Source organism: Maniola hyperantus, chromosome 10 (genome assembly GCF_902806685.2).
Source record: "Maniola hyperantus chromosome 10, iAphHyp1.2, whole genome shotgun sequence".
Lineage (NCBI taxonomy): Eukaryota > Metazoa > Arthropoda > Insecta > Lepidoptera > Nymphalidae > Maniola > Maniola hyperantus.
This window is the reverse complement of record NC_048545.1, coordinates 4,883,741-4,901,035: the sequence shown is the minus strand read 5'-3', so window position 1 is coordinate 4,901,035 and position 17,295 is coordinate 4,883,741. Positions and strand designations below refer to the sequence as shown.

General features: G+C 37.5%; 1 protein-coding gene across 1 annotated transcript in view; it reads left to right on the top strand.

The window, feature by feature from the left end:
- Window positions 1-17,295, top strand: part of pb (homeobox proposcipedia) — a 74,788-nt gene that overhangs the window by 15,882 nt on the left and 41,611 nt on the right. The window contains exon 2 of the mRNA XM_034972698.2: window positions 1,300-1,943. Coding sequence (XP_034828589.1) covers window positions 1,463-1,943 — 481 coding nt within the window. The 5' untranslated portion in view covers window positions 1,300-1,462. The remainder of the gene's footprint in view (window positions 1-1,299; window positions 1,944-17,295) is intronic.

The following is a 17,295-nucleotide window of genomic DNA, read 5'->3' as shown; positions in this document are numbered from 1 at the left end:
CACATGAGTGATGAAACAAACATAATACACTCCGAAAAAAATTATCCCCCCAAAAGGAAATTACATTTCATTGTCCATTCATAAAAACGTACAGAGAATTTTAATTTGAAAGAGCAACCCATACACATTAAAATAGGTTTAACCGCCAGCCGTTCCAGTTTGGAAAAAATAAAATAAAACAAAAAAGGCGCGATCACGCCATACCTCGCGGGCGCGCCGCAAATTCCAGTGGAAAAAATCGTATTTCGTACGTGGTTTGAATTTTAATTGACATTCAGCATCCGAAGCTGTGGGTTCGCAAACATTTTCTGAATTCACTAGGTTCTTTTATTAGGGTTACAGGGGTACAACATATCGGAGATCTACACCTATGAACCTACTTGGTCATGAATGTTCAACTATGTAAAAGGGAAAACTATATTTTTAGTCGTATTAATGTTGGGTAGTTGCATTGTACTTACGTTTCTTGCAACGGGAATAGTTAATCAATTGCATGTAATAAAAAGATGTTACCATTGCAAATCATATACACAAACCTAATAAAGACTCGAGCAAACTAGTTTTTATATTTCCAAGTTTTTATATCTTATTCTTTGAGTCTAAAATGAAACATCTCCGCTGAATAGAAGACTGGAAAAACCTCAGAGAAAAAGAGCTTAGTTTATAAAAAAGTAGGTTACCCAGTAAATGGTGAAACCTTAATTAAAATTATAAAAATATCGAACAAAAACATAATTTTATTTATAAACTGAACTGTATAATTTTTTGGAACAGTGGAGCATTATCTCGTCGTTTCATACCAAGTGGAGTTCATGACAATTTTAATAACTTTATTGTTGAGTCGTCATTACGTGCTATACACTCCATGATGGTCGCTAAATTACAATAAACAATTTTAAGCACTCATTTACCCGCGCTCATCACGACTGGGAGCGCTTAAATTATTCTACACAAAACCGCGGTAATGTCGAACGTCCGCGAATAATTGGGAAATAACATGGAAATAACCACGAAGCGGCCTTCCCCCGATAACGTTTAATACAGTTTTATTTGAAACATTGAACGATTATATGTTTTTTATTAATTGCAACGCCTTGACGAATAACCTTTGAATCGTGCTTCAAATACTATTTGGTAACTTACCCAAAAATAAAAATGTTTTCGTAATTCGCTGCAAAACTGCAGGAACCCCTTGTGAAAAGTTAAATAAATACTGATATAGTGACCTGAGAGTCTTGAGACTATATTTAATTAATGATTTATTAAAAAAGAATAACAAAAAATTTTCCCATATTCCAGGTTCCATTATGCGGCAGCTGCGGATCTGTGCAATACACATTAGTTTTAGCAGACAACAAACACAAAATAAGTCCTCATGCTAATGAAAATGCTAGCACATGCTGCGAAACGAAAAAGTGTATCCATACATGAGTGATTGCGCGATTGGGTGACACTGGCAGCGATGCAAGAGATATGCAATACTGCGCTGCCACTTGACAGTAACCCCTTGATCCGCAAAATAAAATGCGAAGAGTTCCCCGTGCGAGGAAAGCAAGCAGCAAGAATCGGAATGGGGGTCCGCGATGACATGGACGAGGAGTTCGTGGTGAAGACGAGGAACACGCCACCGATGGGGCCCGCTCCGGGACAAGATCATCCTCGAATGGAGCATGGGGGTAACGGATTTTGGCTGGCAGCGGTAACCGCCGCCGGAGCACCCCATCCTATGCTCGAAACCTGTACAGAGACTGGGTTCATTAACAGTCAACCTTCGATGGCGGAGTTCATGACGGCGCTTCCGCAGCTGGGAGGAGGCGAATTAAGTCCGCAGCATACACCTCCCGGATACGCTCCGGACCTGCCATCGCCCGGTGGCGGTCTGAACGTCCCCGAGTACCCTTGGATGAAGGAGAAAAAAACTACTAGAAAAAGTAGCCAACAAGGTGAGTGCTGTTCCTTAGCTTTTTTATATAGGTACAGTAGGTACACTTAGAAACAAAAATACACGGGAATTAGGTATAAATACATATATTGTAGTTGACATAGAACAGAAAATTTGACGAAATTATTTTCGTCCTAAAGCTAAAAATTGCGAAAGATTGTGAAACAAAATTCATAGTTCTCATAGTAGAATGGACTGCTTCGTTTTGTAAGTGCTCCTAACTGCTGCGTGAATAACATAAGAATTATTATTGTGCCTTTCAACAGTAGCAACAAATGGCCATTCATCCATTGTATTCTGGTTCACGGTCCCAGAGTTTCTGTAATGAACATCAAATTACTCCGAAATTTATTGAATTGTATGGCGCGACGACGTATCGTGTCTGTAACTGTTTTGGGTTGTGTGGGAGTGGTATCGTGGTGGTATTTTCCAAGCTAGCGAGCCTCCGCCGCGACGCGGTGTAACGGCACGGAATACTCGATATGCACCGTGAACACAAATTATAAGTGAGAACATTTTAGAACATAATTTTATACGTCCACCAGTACTTTAAAGCAAACTATACTCTTTTTCAAGAATGTAACAGGAAAAACCATTTAAGCAAGACTAGTTTTAACTTTTATCCTTTCATACAAAGTTTGAAGCTGAGACTAGGAGTAGACACGACCCGGGTTAGTATTTTAAGGATATGGGTACGACAAAATTTGACGTGATAGATAACTTAGATTCGAACGTTCCACAGTTGGGATTTTAGTTGTCATCAATTTAACTGCTTAGTGTGGTTTTTTCGTGTTGTGTGCACATAATTATTGGTTTAGAACTGCAAGATTTCATTATTTGCAAAAAATAGCTTACAAAAACAAGAATAACGACATTGACGATATAGAACTAAGTATGAACTCATAGTTGTATAGTTCGCGACAAGTTGAGATGGCAATCGGGGTATGAGGTGGAGGGACACCCGCACGGCACACGTGCTATCCCACACCGGGTTAGCGCGGGGAGTGTGCGGGTGTGCGGTGCGTCCCTACCCCGATTGCCATCTCGACCTGTCGCGAACTATAGTTGTAGTGACGAGTTGTTGTAAACTGTGATTGCAGTAAACTGACGTACCATTTTTGGCGAAGTCAAGTTTGACACTCGTATAAGTCCCACAAATTGCTATTGCGCTGGAACGCTCATTAACATTGAAATGAAGTCATTTTGACGTCATTTGACGTATAGGTATTCAGTCTAGTGCTGACATCACTAAAATTACACGTATTAGAAATTTGCGGGACTTATAGTAAAAACTTAATATTTTTCGACACTATAAGCACTTCCAAACCAATCAATAAAAAATCTACAAAGTGCTCCCTATATTTTTGCACAATCACACATCAAACAATAGCATAAAGACGGGATGACCCCAAATTTGTCGCGATTCAGAACAAAGCGCGAGTGGCATGATCCATCATCATCCGTCAGCCATGGGAATATGACCTCACCTGGCCCATACGTCATGTTAAGCGTCTATTAGATACTTCTTGTAAAAGCCATTAATGTTTTATTTTTAATTACTGTTCATAGAAGGTAAAGACCAAAGAAGCTGTGATAGCCTAATGGTTAAGACGTCCACCTCCTATCCGGAGGTCGGGGGTTCAATCTCGGGCACTCATCTCTAACTCTATATGTGCGTTTTAAGTAATTAAATATCACTTGCTTGAACGGTGACGGAAAACATCTTGAGGAAACCTGCACACCTGAGAGTTCTTCATAATGTTCTCAAAGATGTGTGAAGTCTGCCAATCCGCACTTGGCCAGCGTGGTAGACTATGGCCAAACCCCTTCTCATTCTGAGATCAGATCCATACTCTGTAGTGAGCCGGCGTGGGTTTGAAATGGATGAAAGACCAAATTAGAAATGAATGCTATTTAGTAGGTAGGTATATCTACCCAAAACATTTTTCATCTCCATCCCATCCCTAGCAGCCGGCACTCTTGTGAGTTATTTAGGCTAGTTATAGGTAGGTTTTAAAAGAGGTGCCTTTAAAAAAATCCTACACAATACCAATCAAAATGAAACAGCTGTTTTTTTCACGGAAGTTCTTTGTTCACAGTTCAGTTGTTCAGTACAATGACTGAAGAATTTGTCAAAGGCTTAGTTCTAAACTTCATCTAAGGTTCAAGCACCACTACATTATTTAAGCAGTTTCTTTAAGAGTTTTAAATTTTTAATTACATATTTTTCTATTTTATTAAACTTTTTTCTATTATTCGTACTAAAAAATTGTAAGCAATCAGAAGAAAAGATAAAAAGTGGTCTTGTAGGTAATCAACATAAAAGTAGGACAAGGTGACTTACGCCTCGTCAATTTCCTTATAATTTGATCCATAAACACCTTGAATGGTTGTTTTTTCTTCTGTAATCGTGTTGAAGCAATATTTTCATATTTGAGCACGATTAACGCCGTGTTGGACAGAAGCCGCCCCCCGCGGTGCGCGCCGGGAGGCCGAGCACCAGTATTGAACACATTAGCATGACACGCGGTAAACCCAGAACATACTATGAAAACATACTTTTTAGCGATAAACGAAGTTACCTTACAGATAAAGATATGTTTTAGACTCCAGTACTCAATGGATTCGAGGCATCATAAAGAAAGAAGTGAAGATGAAGTGGCAATGAATAGGGCATATATTTCGAAAACCCGATAGACGTTCGGGTCCTAAGGAGAATAACCTCGCACCATAAAGCTCAGCGATAGAAGATCTTCCACTAGGTGGACAGACGACATCAAACGAGTCGCAGGAAACCGCTGGAAAAGACCGTGGCGTGTCGAAGTCCCTACACTATCGTCGTCTATCGGTAGATTATGATGATCATGATGTTGACTCAATGGACCAATGGATACCAAATGCCACCCGGCCAATGTGTAAACGTTATTTAGCCAAGATGATTTGATGCTTGTATAAAAACCTACAAATGTTGGAAAACTGCAGCATGTGGCAAACATGTACAAGGAAAATGTACGCCAAGTTGCCCCCTATAAAGACTCTTTAGTAAAAAAATATTTAGGTAAAGATGCTAGAGATTTGCAGTTAGGTACTTTGAATAGTAGATACCTACCTAGTCGCTATAGAAAAAGTGATGCAAAAGGAAATTTCTTTCGTTTACTTATTCCATTGATGTAGTATTTATTATTCTAGGACTTATTCCTACACATTTTGAACTGCTGTTTACTTTTTCTTTAAAATATTTGACAAAGGAACCATCTCTTGTCTCGTCAGTCTGTCATCCCGATAGCTGCGGAAAACGGAAGCAGACCTATGACTACGAGTAAATATAGCTAAAACTAAAATAAGCTTTTTCCTGAAACTTCCATGTTTTTATCCACATCGAGGAAATAGGTGTACAATTTTAACTAATAATCTAGTAGTTGGTTGGAAGACCTACTATTCATTTATTTTATTAATCTAGGTATTTGTAAAATACGGCAGGCATTTCTTCCTTCACTTTTTTTTATTCATACCGTGATTGTCAAGGAAATTGATACTGCCTCTGTGGGTACGTAATTCATCTTACCTTAGAGCCAGCTGTGTAGAGTTAAAATTTTCTATAAACAAAATACCTACTAATCCGAAAGTTCTAAATTAATATGATCGCTATCCATAAAATTTCAGTAAGCCCTATCAGAATTCGCGCATCCGTATTCGGGTCTATTCTTTTGATAATAGTAAGATAGCGAGGTAGCAGTGAGCCGGGGTAATCCGTCACTGTCACCGCTATCGAGCGATGCACGGCGCTCGCTGCAGCCAGACGCTTTGTGTTCAACTTGGATATTGGATTTACTAAGTTTTGACTGATTCTCTTATGTGGCTGCGACTTGCGACGTTTCGTTGCCACGCTTCTCTTGTCTTCCAACTTTTGAATTGCTCTTTTTAATTTTAACGATCTTCAGTAGTTCCCCTGCAATATACCTACCTACATAATTATCTGCAATAAACCATTAAACAAATAAAAATATTCCATCAATTGTGTCTTTTAAAATGTACTTATTAAGGACTTACGGCGCTTCGCCTATGCTTTCTAATCAAAATATATCTATTCCTGCCATCATGCATAAAAAGATTAAGATTTTTTTTCTAAATTTTTATCAGCTGTTTTTCTGTAGGTCTTGTAAGGGAATTTATTGCGGATATAGATGCCTATAAATTAATCTTAAATGCAAAGTCAAAAAAGAAGAACCATTACAAAAATTGCTTTGTATCGTGGAAGTAAAATCTTATCTAAAGATACACTTACTTTCAATTAGTAGGTAATAATATAAGATTATTTAATTCACCTTAATATGTATGTAGTGTTAGATGGTATGGAATCAAAACATCTAAGGTAGATAGATACCTATTATTGCATCAAAATTGTAATAATTATAAATTAGTCAAAGGAAATAAGAAAGACAACTTAAAACAGCGTAGCTCGCCAGACCAGTCGTACAAAATAGCCTCATAGCAAAGACCCTTTGTCTTCTCCTGCAAAAGGTAGGCATCTAGGGACATGAAACAAATCGTTCACACGACCACGCCTCCGGGCCTATCTCGGGAATCGAAATTAAAACGAACGCCCTGCCTCGATCGATCATTTCGATTCATCTTTAATATGAAAGCATTATTTTTACACTGTCTCAATTTGCTCGCGGTTGATTGACGTGTGATACCGACTCAATTTTATAAGCTTTGTTCCAATCAAAATAGCTTTGGAAAAAGTTCACGTAATTTTGCACACACGCAGCTGTTTTCATGTAGCAAAAGTTTTTATAGGTCCTATACAGCTGAGTAAAAACTGAAATTAATATCTGACAGGTACTATAGGAATAAATGTAAATGTCAAGAAAAGACCTGACTCACTAACTGATTCATCAATGCCTAGGCTAAATCTTTGGGCCTGGAAAGCTGAAGTTTTGCACAGAGGTTCCCTTTCTACGGAATTTTCGAAATTCCCACGGGATAGGGAATAAAAATGATTTTCATTTTTGTCGAGGGAAGCTGCTGGAGGCTAGAATTCAACAACCAAATTACTTAATAGTCAGAATAAGTCACTTAATTAAAAAATCCTTTAAAGGTTTTTGGCAAGCTGGACATCCTAAAAGATCTTAGATGGTTGGTAGCCCTAACCGCTTGACGATGATGAATCAGTCAGTTAGATTATAAATTTTATACGTTCTTAAAGGTTAATTTTCATGGAAATCTTGAACGGAGCTTTAAATAATATCCATGTAAAAACCAAATGCACAATGGAAGTGAAATCGCGTGTTAGCTAGATGTCTGTAACTAAACTGGTGAAACATTCACCGTAACTTGAATACATTACAGTAATGATGATTGCTGGGAATTTTGTCGTTTGTTATGTTTATATAACTTATTGAATATTGGTTGTGGAATAAACTTTTATCTAAACCATAAATCATACAAAATGCAGCAAATTACAGAGAGAATGATTTTCATTTCACATTACAATTCTTAACTGAGATTATACATATTTTTATTAAATGTATTTTTTTTGCTTATGGTTTATTAAACCAGTTACCTACGTCATGTTCACTGTGGTCTTTACTATACCGATCCACCTGTCAAATCGTTTTCTTTTGGCTAAAATCTGGTTAATAAGGGTAGGGTCTGGTTATTGGAATAGAAGCAGGTGTTACGTTTGCACAAAGCCATGATATACAAGGTAGGTACCTACCTACCTCAAGCTTACCGCTATAATCCGCCAAAACAAACAAATCTGTATGAGGTGCAATAAGAGATATGCACATCCCACCCTCCCACTACTAAAGAAGCAGGAAAAGCAAACAATACACGTACCACACACACTTAACGTATGTTTCACTCTGGCAACGTACCTAAGTACCTACGTTAAGTGTGTTCTAGATACGTATTTGTGAGGTATTGTGTGTTAGTGTGTATATATAGCTTGCTTTTCTGTTGCTTTAGTAGTGGAAGATCTGGTTTGGCGGATTATAACGAATTAAGCATGTGATTCCTTGTAAAATCTATAAAGTTTACTCAGAAGAAGCCTAAATATGGACACTCTACAGAAATTGTATTTCTTTGAAGCATTTGTGAAAATGTAGTGTATCGTGTACCTACCTATCTATCTTTTATTTACCCACCTATTTAGACGTTGCACAAATAATACAAACCCAACATAACAAAGAATCGCAACAGGTACCTACCTACTCGTGTTTACACTTTCATTTTCGCAATCCGTATTATTATTTGCATAGAAAAAATATCTATAATTCTAATAGCACAGGTAGACTTTTTTCTAACAGCACTACAGATAGGCGCAGAGCAATAAATCTTTTGGCCGGCGCTCTTTGATTTATGTGAAAAATGACCGTAAATTTGAGGTTAGGTCGGACATCGCGGGGCGGGTCCTGAGGCTATCATAAATGTCTCCCACCAATTACGCGTTGAACACCGTCAGCAATCTTTGAAATTGCTCTAAACTGTAGGTTTGTGTATCAACCGGCTAGATGAAATTACTTAATTGCTTTAATACTGCTTAAGTATTACTTACTATGTATAGAATTGTACCAACGTGTCTGGGTTTTTGTTTAAAGTCTACCGGTGCTACGACATGTTTTATTCTACTTATTTTTATGATCTATTTTAGTTTTCATGTCTGTCAAGAAAACCTATAGAGTACTTCCCGATGACCTAGAATCTTAAATCATGAATTTTGGTAGTTAGATAGGTAGGTCTTATAGCACAAGTAAAGCAATAAATCCGAAAACCGTGAATTTGTGGTTACATCACAAAAAAAATGTGTTCACGAACAAATATTTACCTACTATTTTCAATTTTCAAAGTAAGATAACTAGCAAGTGGGGTCATAGGGTGTCATATAAAAGGTACATTCTTAAACAGATTCTTATTTTTTTTACGTACCTAATATTTTTGCAAAATGTCGAAAAAATACGACTGTAGGTAGTAGGTAGGTACGTAACCCTCGGTTTATTTTTTTATTCATATAAATATATACCTTAGTATACATGGGCCATACTGCATACTCGTCCATCGAGTAACGAATTTGAGTATTATTTAGATATCTAGGATTATAGATATTGTTGCACCATCCCGTTTCATTAAATTGGAGGAGATAACTTTTATTGATAATTTTCTATTTGTTTTTGTTCTTTGTCTGTAATGTTTTGTGAGGTAATAAAAAACTACCTATCTATCTATCTATCTATCGATGAGATAAACGTAACACATTCACCTCAACTAAAGTCATTCGCAGGACATAAATCAATTGAGCGGCAGTAACTTCCAACCCTTAGCACCCTTACGTTTCGTTCTTGCTCTACACCGGTTACGATTTATACGTGTTCTCTACATTAATTTAGTTTCATTCAAAAATTTTTATGTGCTTACTGCAGTGATATGGTTACTGACAATCTACACTAATATTATAAAGAGGAAAACTTTGTTTGTTTGTTTGTTTGTTTGTTTGTTTGTTTGTACTGAATAGGCTCAAAAACTACTGGACCGATTTTAAAAATTCTTTCACCATTCGAAAGCTACATTATCCACGAGTAACATAGGCTATATTTTATTTTGGAAAAAAATAGGGTTCCGTAAGATATTTGGGTTTTTCGGACACAAGGTGTAAAAAATCAACCAGAAAAGTTACTTATTTTGCGTACGCTGCCTAAACTATAAAAGATAGAACCATAAAATGTTCTAATTAATTGTAGATCTTATAAATATCTACAAAAAAGTCCGCGACACACTATACCCATCTATGTCGAGTGAGGCACAGCAACCATTTTTTTATTTAAAAATCTTGAATTTTTTTGGACTACATTTAAACGCGTTTATTTTACTCATGCTATTAATCCTTATCAAAATAAATGATTTCATCACTAAGAACAGTTTATGGAGATAATATTTGGTCTTTGAATGATTAAAATTGGACGTTTGGTTTTGAAGTTATGGCGAAATTAAAATATTACGATTTCTGCTGCACGGCCCGTTGTATTATATATATTATATAAAGAGGTAATGTCGTTAAGTTTGTTTGTAGGGGGTAATCTTTAGAACTACTGAACCGATTTTAAAAATTCTTTCACCAGTAGAAAGCTACATTATTCCTGAGTGACATAGGCTATACGGGATCTTTAAAAACCTAAATCTACGCGGGCGAAGCCGCGGGGATCAGCTATAAACAATATAATTAAAAATATCGATCGCAATCAAGAAATAATGTAGCGTCACTTTGAGGAACTATTAGTTACATGTGGTTAGGTAGATACTTACCTAAATAATTTAATTTTTTGTCTACTTTAACTAAACCTGTGCTAAGCTAATCTTCACGCAGATCGAACTTAAGATTTGGCGCTACCTCCTGTAAAATGTATCTAAAGAACGTCTTTACCTTTAATCAACTTTAAGTCCTTTTCCAAAAAAAAAAATAATAGGAACAGCAGATTCAAAACACTTTTAATTTTTCCACTGGCTTTTATACTCACTTCAACAAAGCTAAATTAGCGTATCCAATTCCTTTCATCGGGAACCAACAGGAGCCGCAAACAAACAAACACGTAATCCGACTAAGCCATAAAGAACCAATCAATAAATCACTTTCGTTGCCCTCGGGCGCCGCTCGGGCCCTTTTCATTTCGGCCTTTGTCGTCATTGTCGGCACCGATGTTACAGCAATTAGACACTTACCTGCTGCTGTGGTATAATCCTATTATGGATCGGTCAGCGTCGGTGTGGGCGGCCTGTGGCTCGGTGCTTTTGTGAGCGTCTGTAGCCAAGCTTCAATGGAGGATATTTTAAACCGGTACTACAATTTTATTTTATTTTTAAAGTATTGAGAAATCAAAAGGGTTTTATATAAACTAAGTTTTTTCCCATAACGGATGAGGAACATTCTCATGGATACCTCAGTGTTTCAGGCATGCCCGACTTTATTGGGGATGCTGATAGCTGCCTAACGACCTGCGGATTCGTCATAATATTTGCGTCGTTTTTGGGTTTTCTTAAAGTCCTGAGGAAACTGTTAGATTTTGCGGGACAAAAAGGCCTATGTCAAAATCTTTTAACGGGATGGGCCATGAACAGCTAGCAGACTGAAAGACAGACACACTTTCACGTTTATAATATTTGTATGGATGGATTTTTAGGATGAATTAGGAACGCTTTACTGTGTAGATAAATAGATACCTATACAATAGGCATCTGTCCTACGTAAGAGGATGATACATATTATTTTATCTATCAGGATAGATGAGTGTCGTTGACACCACAAATCTTTTTTTTTAAAGGATATTAGCCATGTTAAATGACTAATATTCCCCTTTCCTCTCCAACTAAGCGTCAAGCTTGTGTTAGGAGTAGGTACGACAATAGTGCAACCGGCGAGGTTTGAACCGTCGACCTTTCGGTTTTCAGTCCACTCCTTTACCTGTTGAGCTATTGAAGCTTTATCTAATCTAAACTTGAATACGTGCATAAAATATTATGATCATTTTAATTGTATAAACTCAATGAAGATAACACCTCTCACCATACAAGTCTGTTTATGGAACGATTTTCTCATTTAACGCGGGATTGTTTAGCACTTCGCACCCCAACCCTTAAGAGAGATGTTTGCTGTAAACTGATTTATCATATCAGCGAGACTTCCAAACAAGCATCATCTTACACGCATAAACCCTCTATCACTGAAAATATACTGCAAAATATTCTCAACTCTAAGCGTTTAGATATAGGACGTAAAATCATTTGAACAACTAAAAGTATATTTTCAAAGTACACTCGTGCAAACGTTACATTTGCCATAAAATGTATATCGCAAAATACGTCGTACAAGAATGGTGATAAAGATTATGTTTCCTTGGACGTACTGGTGAATAAGCTGTTTGCGTTGTTATGTTCTTGACATAGAGAAGCTTGTCTGAGACGAGGGTGCCATGTATCGCGTTGTCCGGTTTCCGGGCACTAGATCGCCGGTAATTAACTAAGTTTCTACTTTGCATGAAAATTATTCGTAGCAGATATGGATAAATATTTCAATAGTTAGTTGGGTAGGAAGGACCTATTTTGAAATTAGTTTAATGGGTGCTGCAAGTTATGTCGCATACCTACATAAATTATTTACTAAATGCTTACGACTTTATTCCGCGGAAGTTTTTAAAATCTCGGCGGGAACCCTTTGATTTTCCGGGATACAAAACAGCCTATGTCCGTCTCTGGGGTGCAAGCTCTGAGCCAAACGTTAAAAATCATTTAGGTAAATGATTTAGGTAAATGATTTTTATCATCAAATGAATGAATGATTAGGATGGAATGGATGGAAAAGGCCAGCCGACAGACAAACAAACACATTTTCGCTTTTATAGTTTGAGCAGTGGATTTTATTTTATGACTACTTATTTCAGAATGCATTGTGTAACTGATAAAAATTACTTGAAATTCTTATTAGATAGAGCGTTGGTTTCACTTACTTATTTCAAATTTTCTTTAAAATAATGCTAGCTGATCTGCATTCAGAATCCCATTCCTGTACCTAACTTATAGTAGTAGCTATCTAACAGTGATTGGACTAAAGCAATCATCAAGCTGTCATTCTGTTTTCAAGAGAAAAATAAATAAAACTGAGCTTGACTTAAGAAAAGACCCATTCATGCTTTAACTAGCTGATGCCCGCAACTTCATCCAATTTTCCGTGATAAAATGTACGTTATGTCACTTTTCAGAGCTTTCACTATATCCATGCAAAAAATATGTCAATCCGCTGCGTTGCTCCGTTGCGGCGGTGGCGTGGCTTTGAAGAACAAACCAACAAGCACTCACACTTTCGCATTTATATTACGGGTGGTGTTACGCATAAGTACTTAGCAGAAGCATTATTTAACGGTTATGGTGACGCGTGACATACAGCGAAACATCCTAATGAAACCACGAACACATATTCAAACATAAATCACGAGCATCTTAAGGCCGCGAAACCCGTTTAATCATCCCGCGCGGTTATTAATAACGCCTTTGGAATTAAACAATAAATTTGGGGCTAATCGCGCAGAGCCGCCGCAAAGCAGCCGAGGCGATGCGGCTGAGTCAACATTTATAGAGACAAATTGTTGCACCACTAGCGCCGATGTATTAATCTTGAAGCGACACGCCGACTCCCCGCGACACTTAACTAAATGTTTGAGGGAACTTCGTATAAAAAGGTACTTTGTTCTCTGTTGTTGGTTTTTGTTTTCTACGTGATCTGGGTTACCGCAACATCTAAACATAACTTCAACTTAGTTTACTTGCATGAACCCTTTTACAAATAATTAATCGAAACTCAACTAATTCACATTAGTGACCCAAAATTTATGCATGTAAAAACACATGCATACGATATAGACACTTATTTTTAAAAGTTTTTTTATCAACACTAATATTATAAATGCGAAAGTGTCACTCTGTCTGTTTATCTGCTAGCTTTTCAGGGCCCATCCGTTAAACCGATTTTGACAAAGTTTGGTGGGTAACATTATAATTAATGGGCTTATTTTGTCCTAGATAATCTAAGAGTTCTCACTTTTTAAAAAACTAAATTCACGCGGGTGATGCTGCGGGCATAATCTAGTTTATTATAAAACTAATTTTCCCGCCCCAACTTCACTCGGACTCAGGAAGAAATCATAATTTGTTAGTGGAGTTTTACATCATAAGATATAAGGAACATGAACCCTGAAAACATTAGGTACCTACTCTATTTTTGGGCAGTCATATAAAAATGAGATTTTTTAACACGCTTGGAATTAAATACAATAATTTCATTCGGCGATTCTTCACACACAGTAATATCAAATTATTTGTTACGAGCGAGCGAGCAAAGTAAAAGGCCGCTGCTATCACGGCGGGAGTGATAAGATGGTTTTCTCCCCATTTCCTCGCATGATATATCGCGCGCGCGGCGAGCAGTGCGACACAACTATTAGTGCATCCGTCATTAGTCTCCGTCAACGCAACATTTAGCCACTGGGGTCTGCATAAACAACTATATTTCGAAGACAACCAAACGTCTTCTTTTTTGTAACTAATCTAACAAAATAGGTATAACTTAAATTTTTAGGGGGCCAACGGGAGCCTATTAAGTACTAAGACTTCGCTGTCCATCCGTCTGTTTGTCAGCGGGCTGTATCTCGTGAACCGTAATATTATAGGTAGAGAGTTGAAATTTGCACATAATATGTATTTCTATTGCCGCTATATGACAACAAATAATAAAATTAACAAATGTGTGTGTGCGGGGCGTCTCCCCGCCTCTCACCCCGATTGCCATCTCGACCTGTTGCAGACTATATAGGTAGGTACAACATTGGTCAGCTTCCTGATAATGTAACGCTTTGGGGATCTCGACTCGTCTCGGAGGGTGTTAATTGTCTTGGACCATAATACACTAATGAACTCCACTGCCATCTTGAGAAACTATTGCAATCATCCTTATATTCTATTCTGAACATGTTATTCCTTTACTTACGTTAAGCTTTGAAATCGTCCATACTTATATTTTAACGTTTAAATATAGTATAGCTGATATCGTAATTATTATAATATTATGACGTAAACTACGATTACTCGCTACTGTTAAGGACGTATAAATAATAACGCTTTACCATGAAGAAAGTCCTTTATTTTCATGAATCAGCCAATTTTGTAAAGATAAAGGACAATTTTGTACTAGTTACAGATAACGCCCGTTGTCTCGTAGAACCCGTCAGGCAGTGAAGGGTGCTAATTCTCTAAGACGTGCTAATGAAAGCGCCTAACGCCGCGGTGATCCCAGCCCGATAAACGCCTGGAATCCGCAGGAAATTGACGCCTTGCTCTACTTGAACTTCTTCCCTATTATAACAATGCGTACAATCTTCTCGTAGCTACAGACTACATTTTTTTTAAATACAGATACAAGTTAGCCCTTGACTGCAATCCCACCTGATGGTAAGTGACGATGCAGTCTAAGGTGGGAGCGGGCTAACCTAGAAGGAGTATGGCAGTTTTTATTAAACCCATACACCTTTGGTTTCTACACGGCATCGTACCGGAACGCTAAATTGCTTGGCGGCACGGCTTTGCCGGTAGGGTGGTAACTAGCCACGGTCGATGCCTCCCACCAGACAAAACAGCGGAAAAGTTAGCTTTTTGCATGCTCTAGTATGATGTACCTAATGTAATAACATTACATCATACATTTAGGATTTTCCATTTAATTAGATGACAAGTTAGACTGCGGTTATACCTCGTAGAAAGAGACAATAAAGAAGTGGAACGGGTGCAGCACTTTTCATCAAATCAAGTTTCTACGCGCCATCGTAGCAGAACATAGTTTTTTGCTACGATGCCACTTGGCAGCACGTCTAAAGGTGAGATCTATAGAGGGCACTCTGACTTTGCTTAGACTTAAGACAGAGTTAAAACGAGACAGGTGTCTATCTGTCACATAAATCTGTCTCATTTTAAGTCCATCTTAAGTCTGAGCAAAGTCAAAGTGATCTCTATGAATCTCACCTTAAGTCAGTATCACATCGTTACCGGGCATGGCCGATGCCTCACTCCTAAGTCTGGGTCAGTAAGACCTGAGTCAATTTAGAACTTCTTAAATTGTTGCCGGCAATTGAACCCAGGATCTGCCAAAGCACTGTCTACAGCTCTAGGTGACAGGTGTCTATCAGTATGTCGTACATACCTACGACATTTTTAGTGACTTCAATCTCTCTGAAGTCATAAGTCATAACTCCTTGCTGGAGTCAGCGAGAAGTATCATTAATGTGGAATAAATAGTAGAGCACTCCCTGGTGGACATAATATTATTTTGTAGACACCTACTAAAAATACCACTGCCCTAATTGACAAGTTATATATTTACCTACTCAAAAACTTACCATAATATTGTTTAAAAAGTTATTCAAATATTAAGGCACTTTAATTTTACCGTCACAAAAATCGAGAGCGACGTAATAGAACGATGTGCTCCCTCGTGATCGTTATATTGAGAGTGGGATCGATCCGGGAATCACTCCGCGTCGAAACTAATTTGATTTTAGCATATTAAGGGGGGTAAGAACGCCTGTAAGGAGCATGTCTTAGCCACCCTGCGGTAATAACCGAAATGATGTAAGGTGTGCCTTAATATCCATCACGCGTCCCGTATTTGCTTATCTATAGACGTGCGGAAGTATAAAAATCGTCAGAGGGCTATCATACCGCCTTGTTTACTTTGAAACACTCTGGACTATTAAATTCTTTGGAAACGTGACAATTAGGTATGTCAGTATACTTAGTTTTTGCTGTTTGGAAAAATTTAATCGAGAATTTCTGAGATTTTTGCATGTATAAATAAATAAATACAAATAAATTGACAAATATTAGTTAATTGATTTGATTTGAAAGAACTTTGTTTTTAAGTTGAAACACTTAGGGGGTGTGAAACAGCAAAACACCTTTTCTAAACACGATATTAAAATAAGTAAACAAAATCATAGTTACTATGTCTATCAGATTGAAAATAAAAAAGCAATGGGTACCTACCTACCACTCGCGAAAAACTCATTTAACTTTACGAATCCCCGTTCAAAAATTGCTCTGAAATATTTCCCTACTTCGATTTTATTGTCTTCCTTTGTCCTCCTTTCACGATACATTTATTTTATTTATCAGAATTTAGGGATTAAGCGAAGTGCTTAGCGTGAACCACGATCCGCAATCTCTATTTTCAAAGTTGAGTTTGTAAAATGTATTAGATAAGTTACAACATAGAGGTGCACTCTGCACTCCTCATACTTCAGGCTTCGAAAAACGCTTCCATTTTGTGATTTTAAAGACGTACCTAAGCTTGGAATAGTCCTACTTATTACATAACGATAACCATTAAAGTTGCGTTGTATTATGATAAAAAAATATTAAAAAAACCGACTTCTAAAACCATTACCTACCTACACGTGTAGAAACTAGAAACAAAAGTTATTTTTAGGGGGTTTAGTTACTTTGTAGTGGTTTTGGAAGTCGGTTTTTTTAATGTTTTTTTTTATTTTAAGCTTTTTAGTGTAAGTAGTCATTGCTTGATACCTAAATTATCAATTCACCATCAGAAATCCCCGAATCCCCACGGCTTAGAAGTTCAGTACCTTGCAGCATCAGCATTGAGGAGTTGGGTTCCTCCGATCCGAAGTTGAATGGTGTACTTAGTCCACTTGGCACCAAAAATAATATTGCATCATCCGCAGTTCCTGAATCACTATAGTTTAGGAGTGTTCTGAGACATTTTGCGGAACAATGTTGCTCTAGTGACGTATAACTCTCTG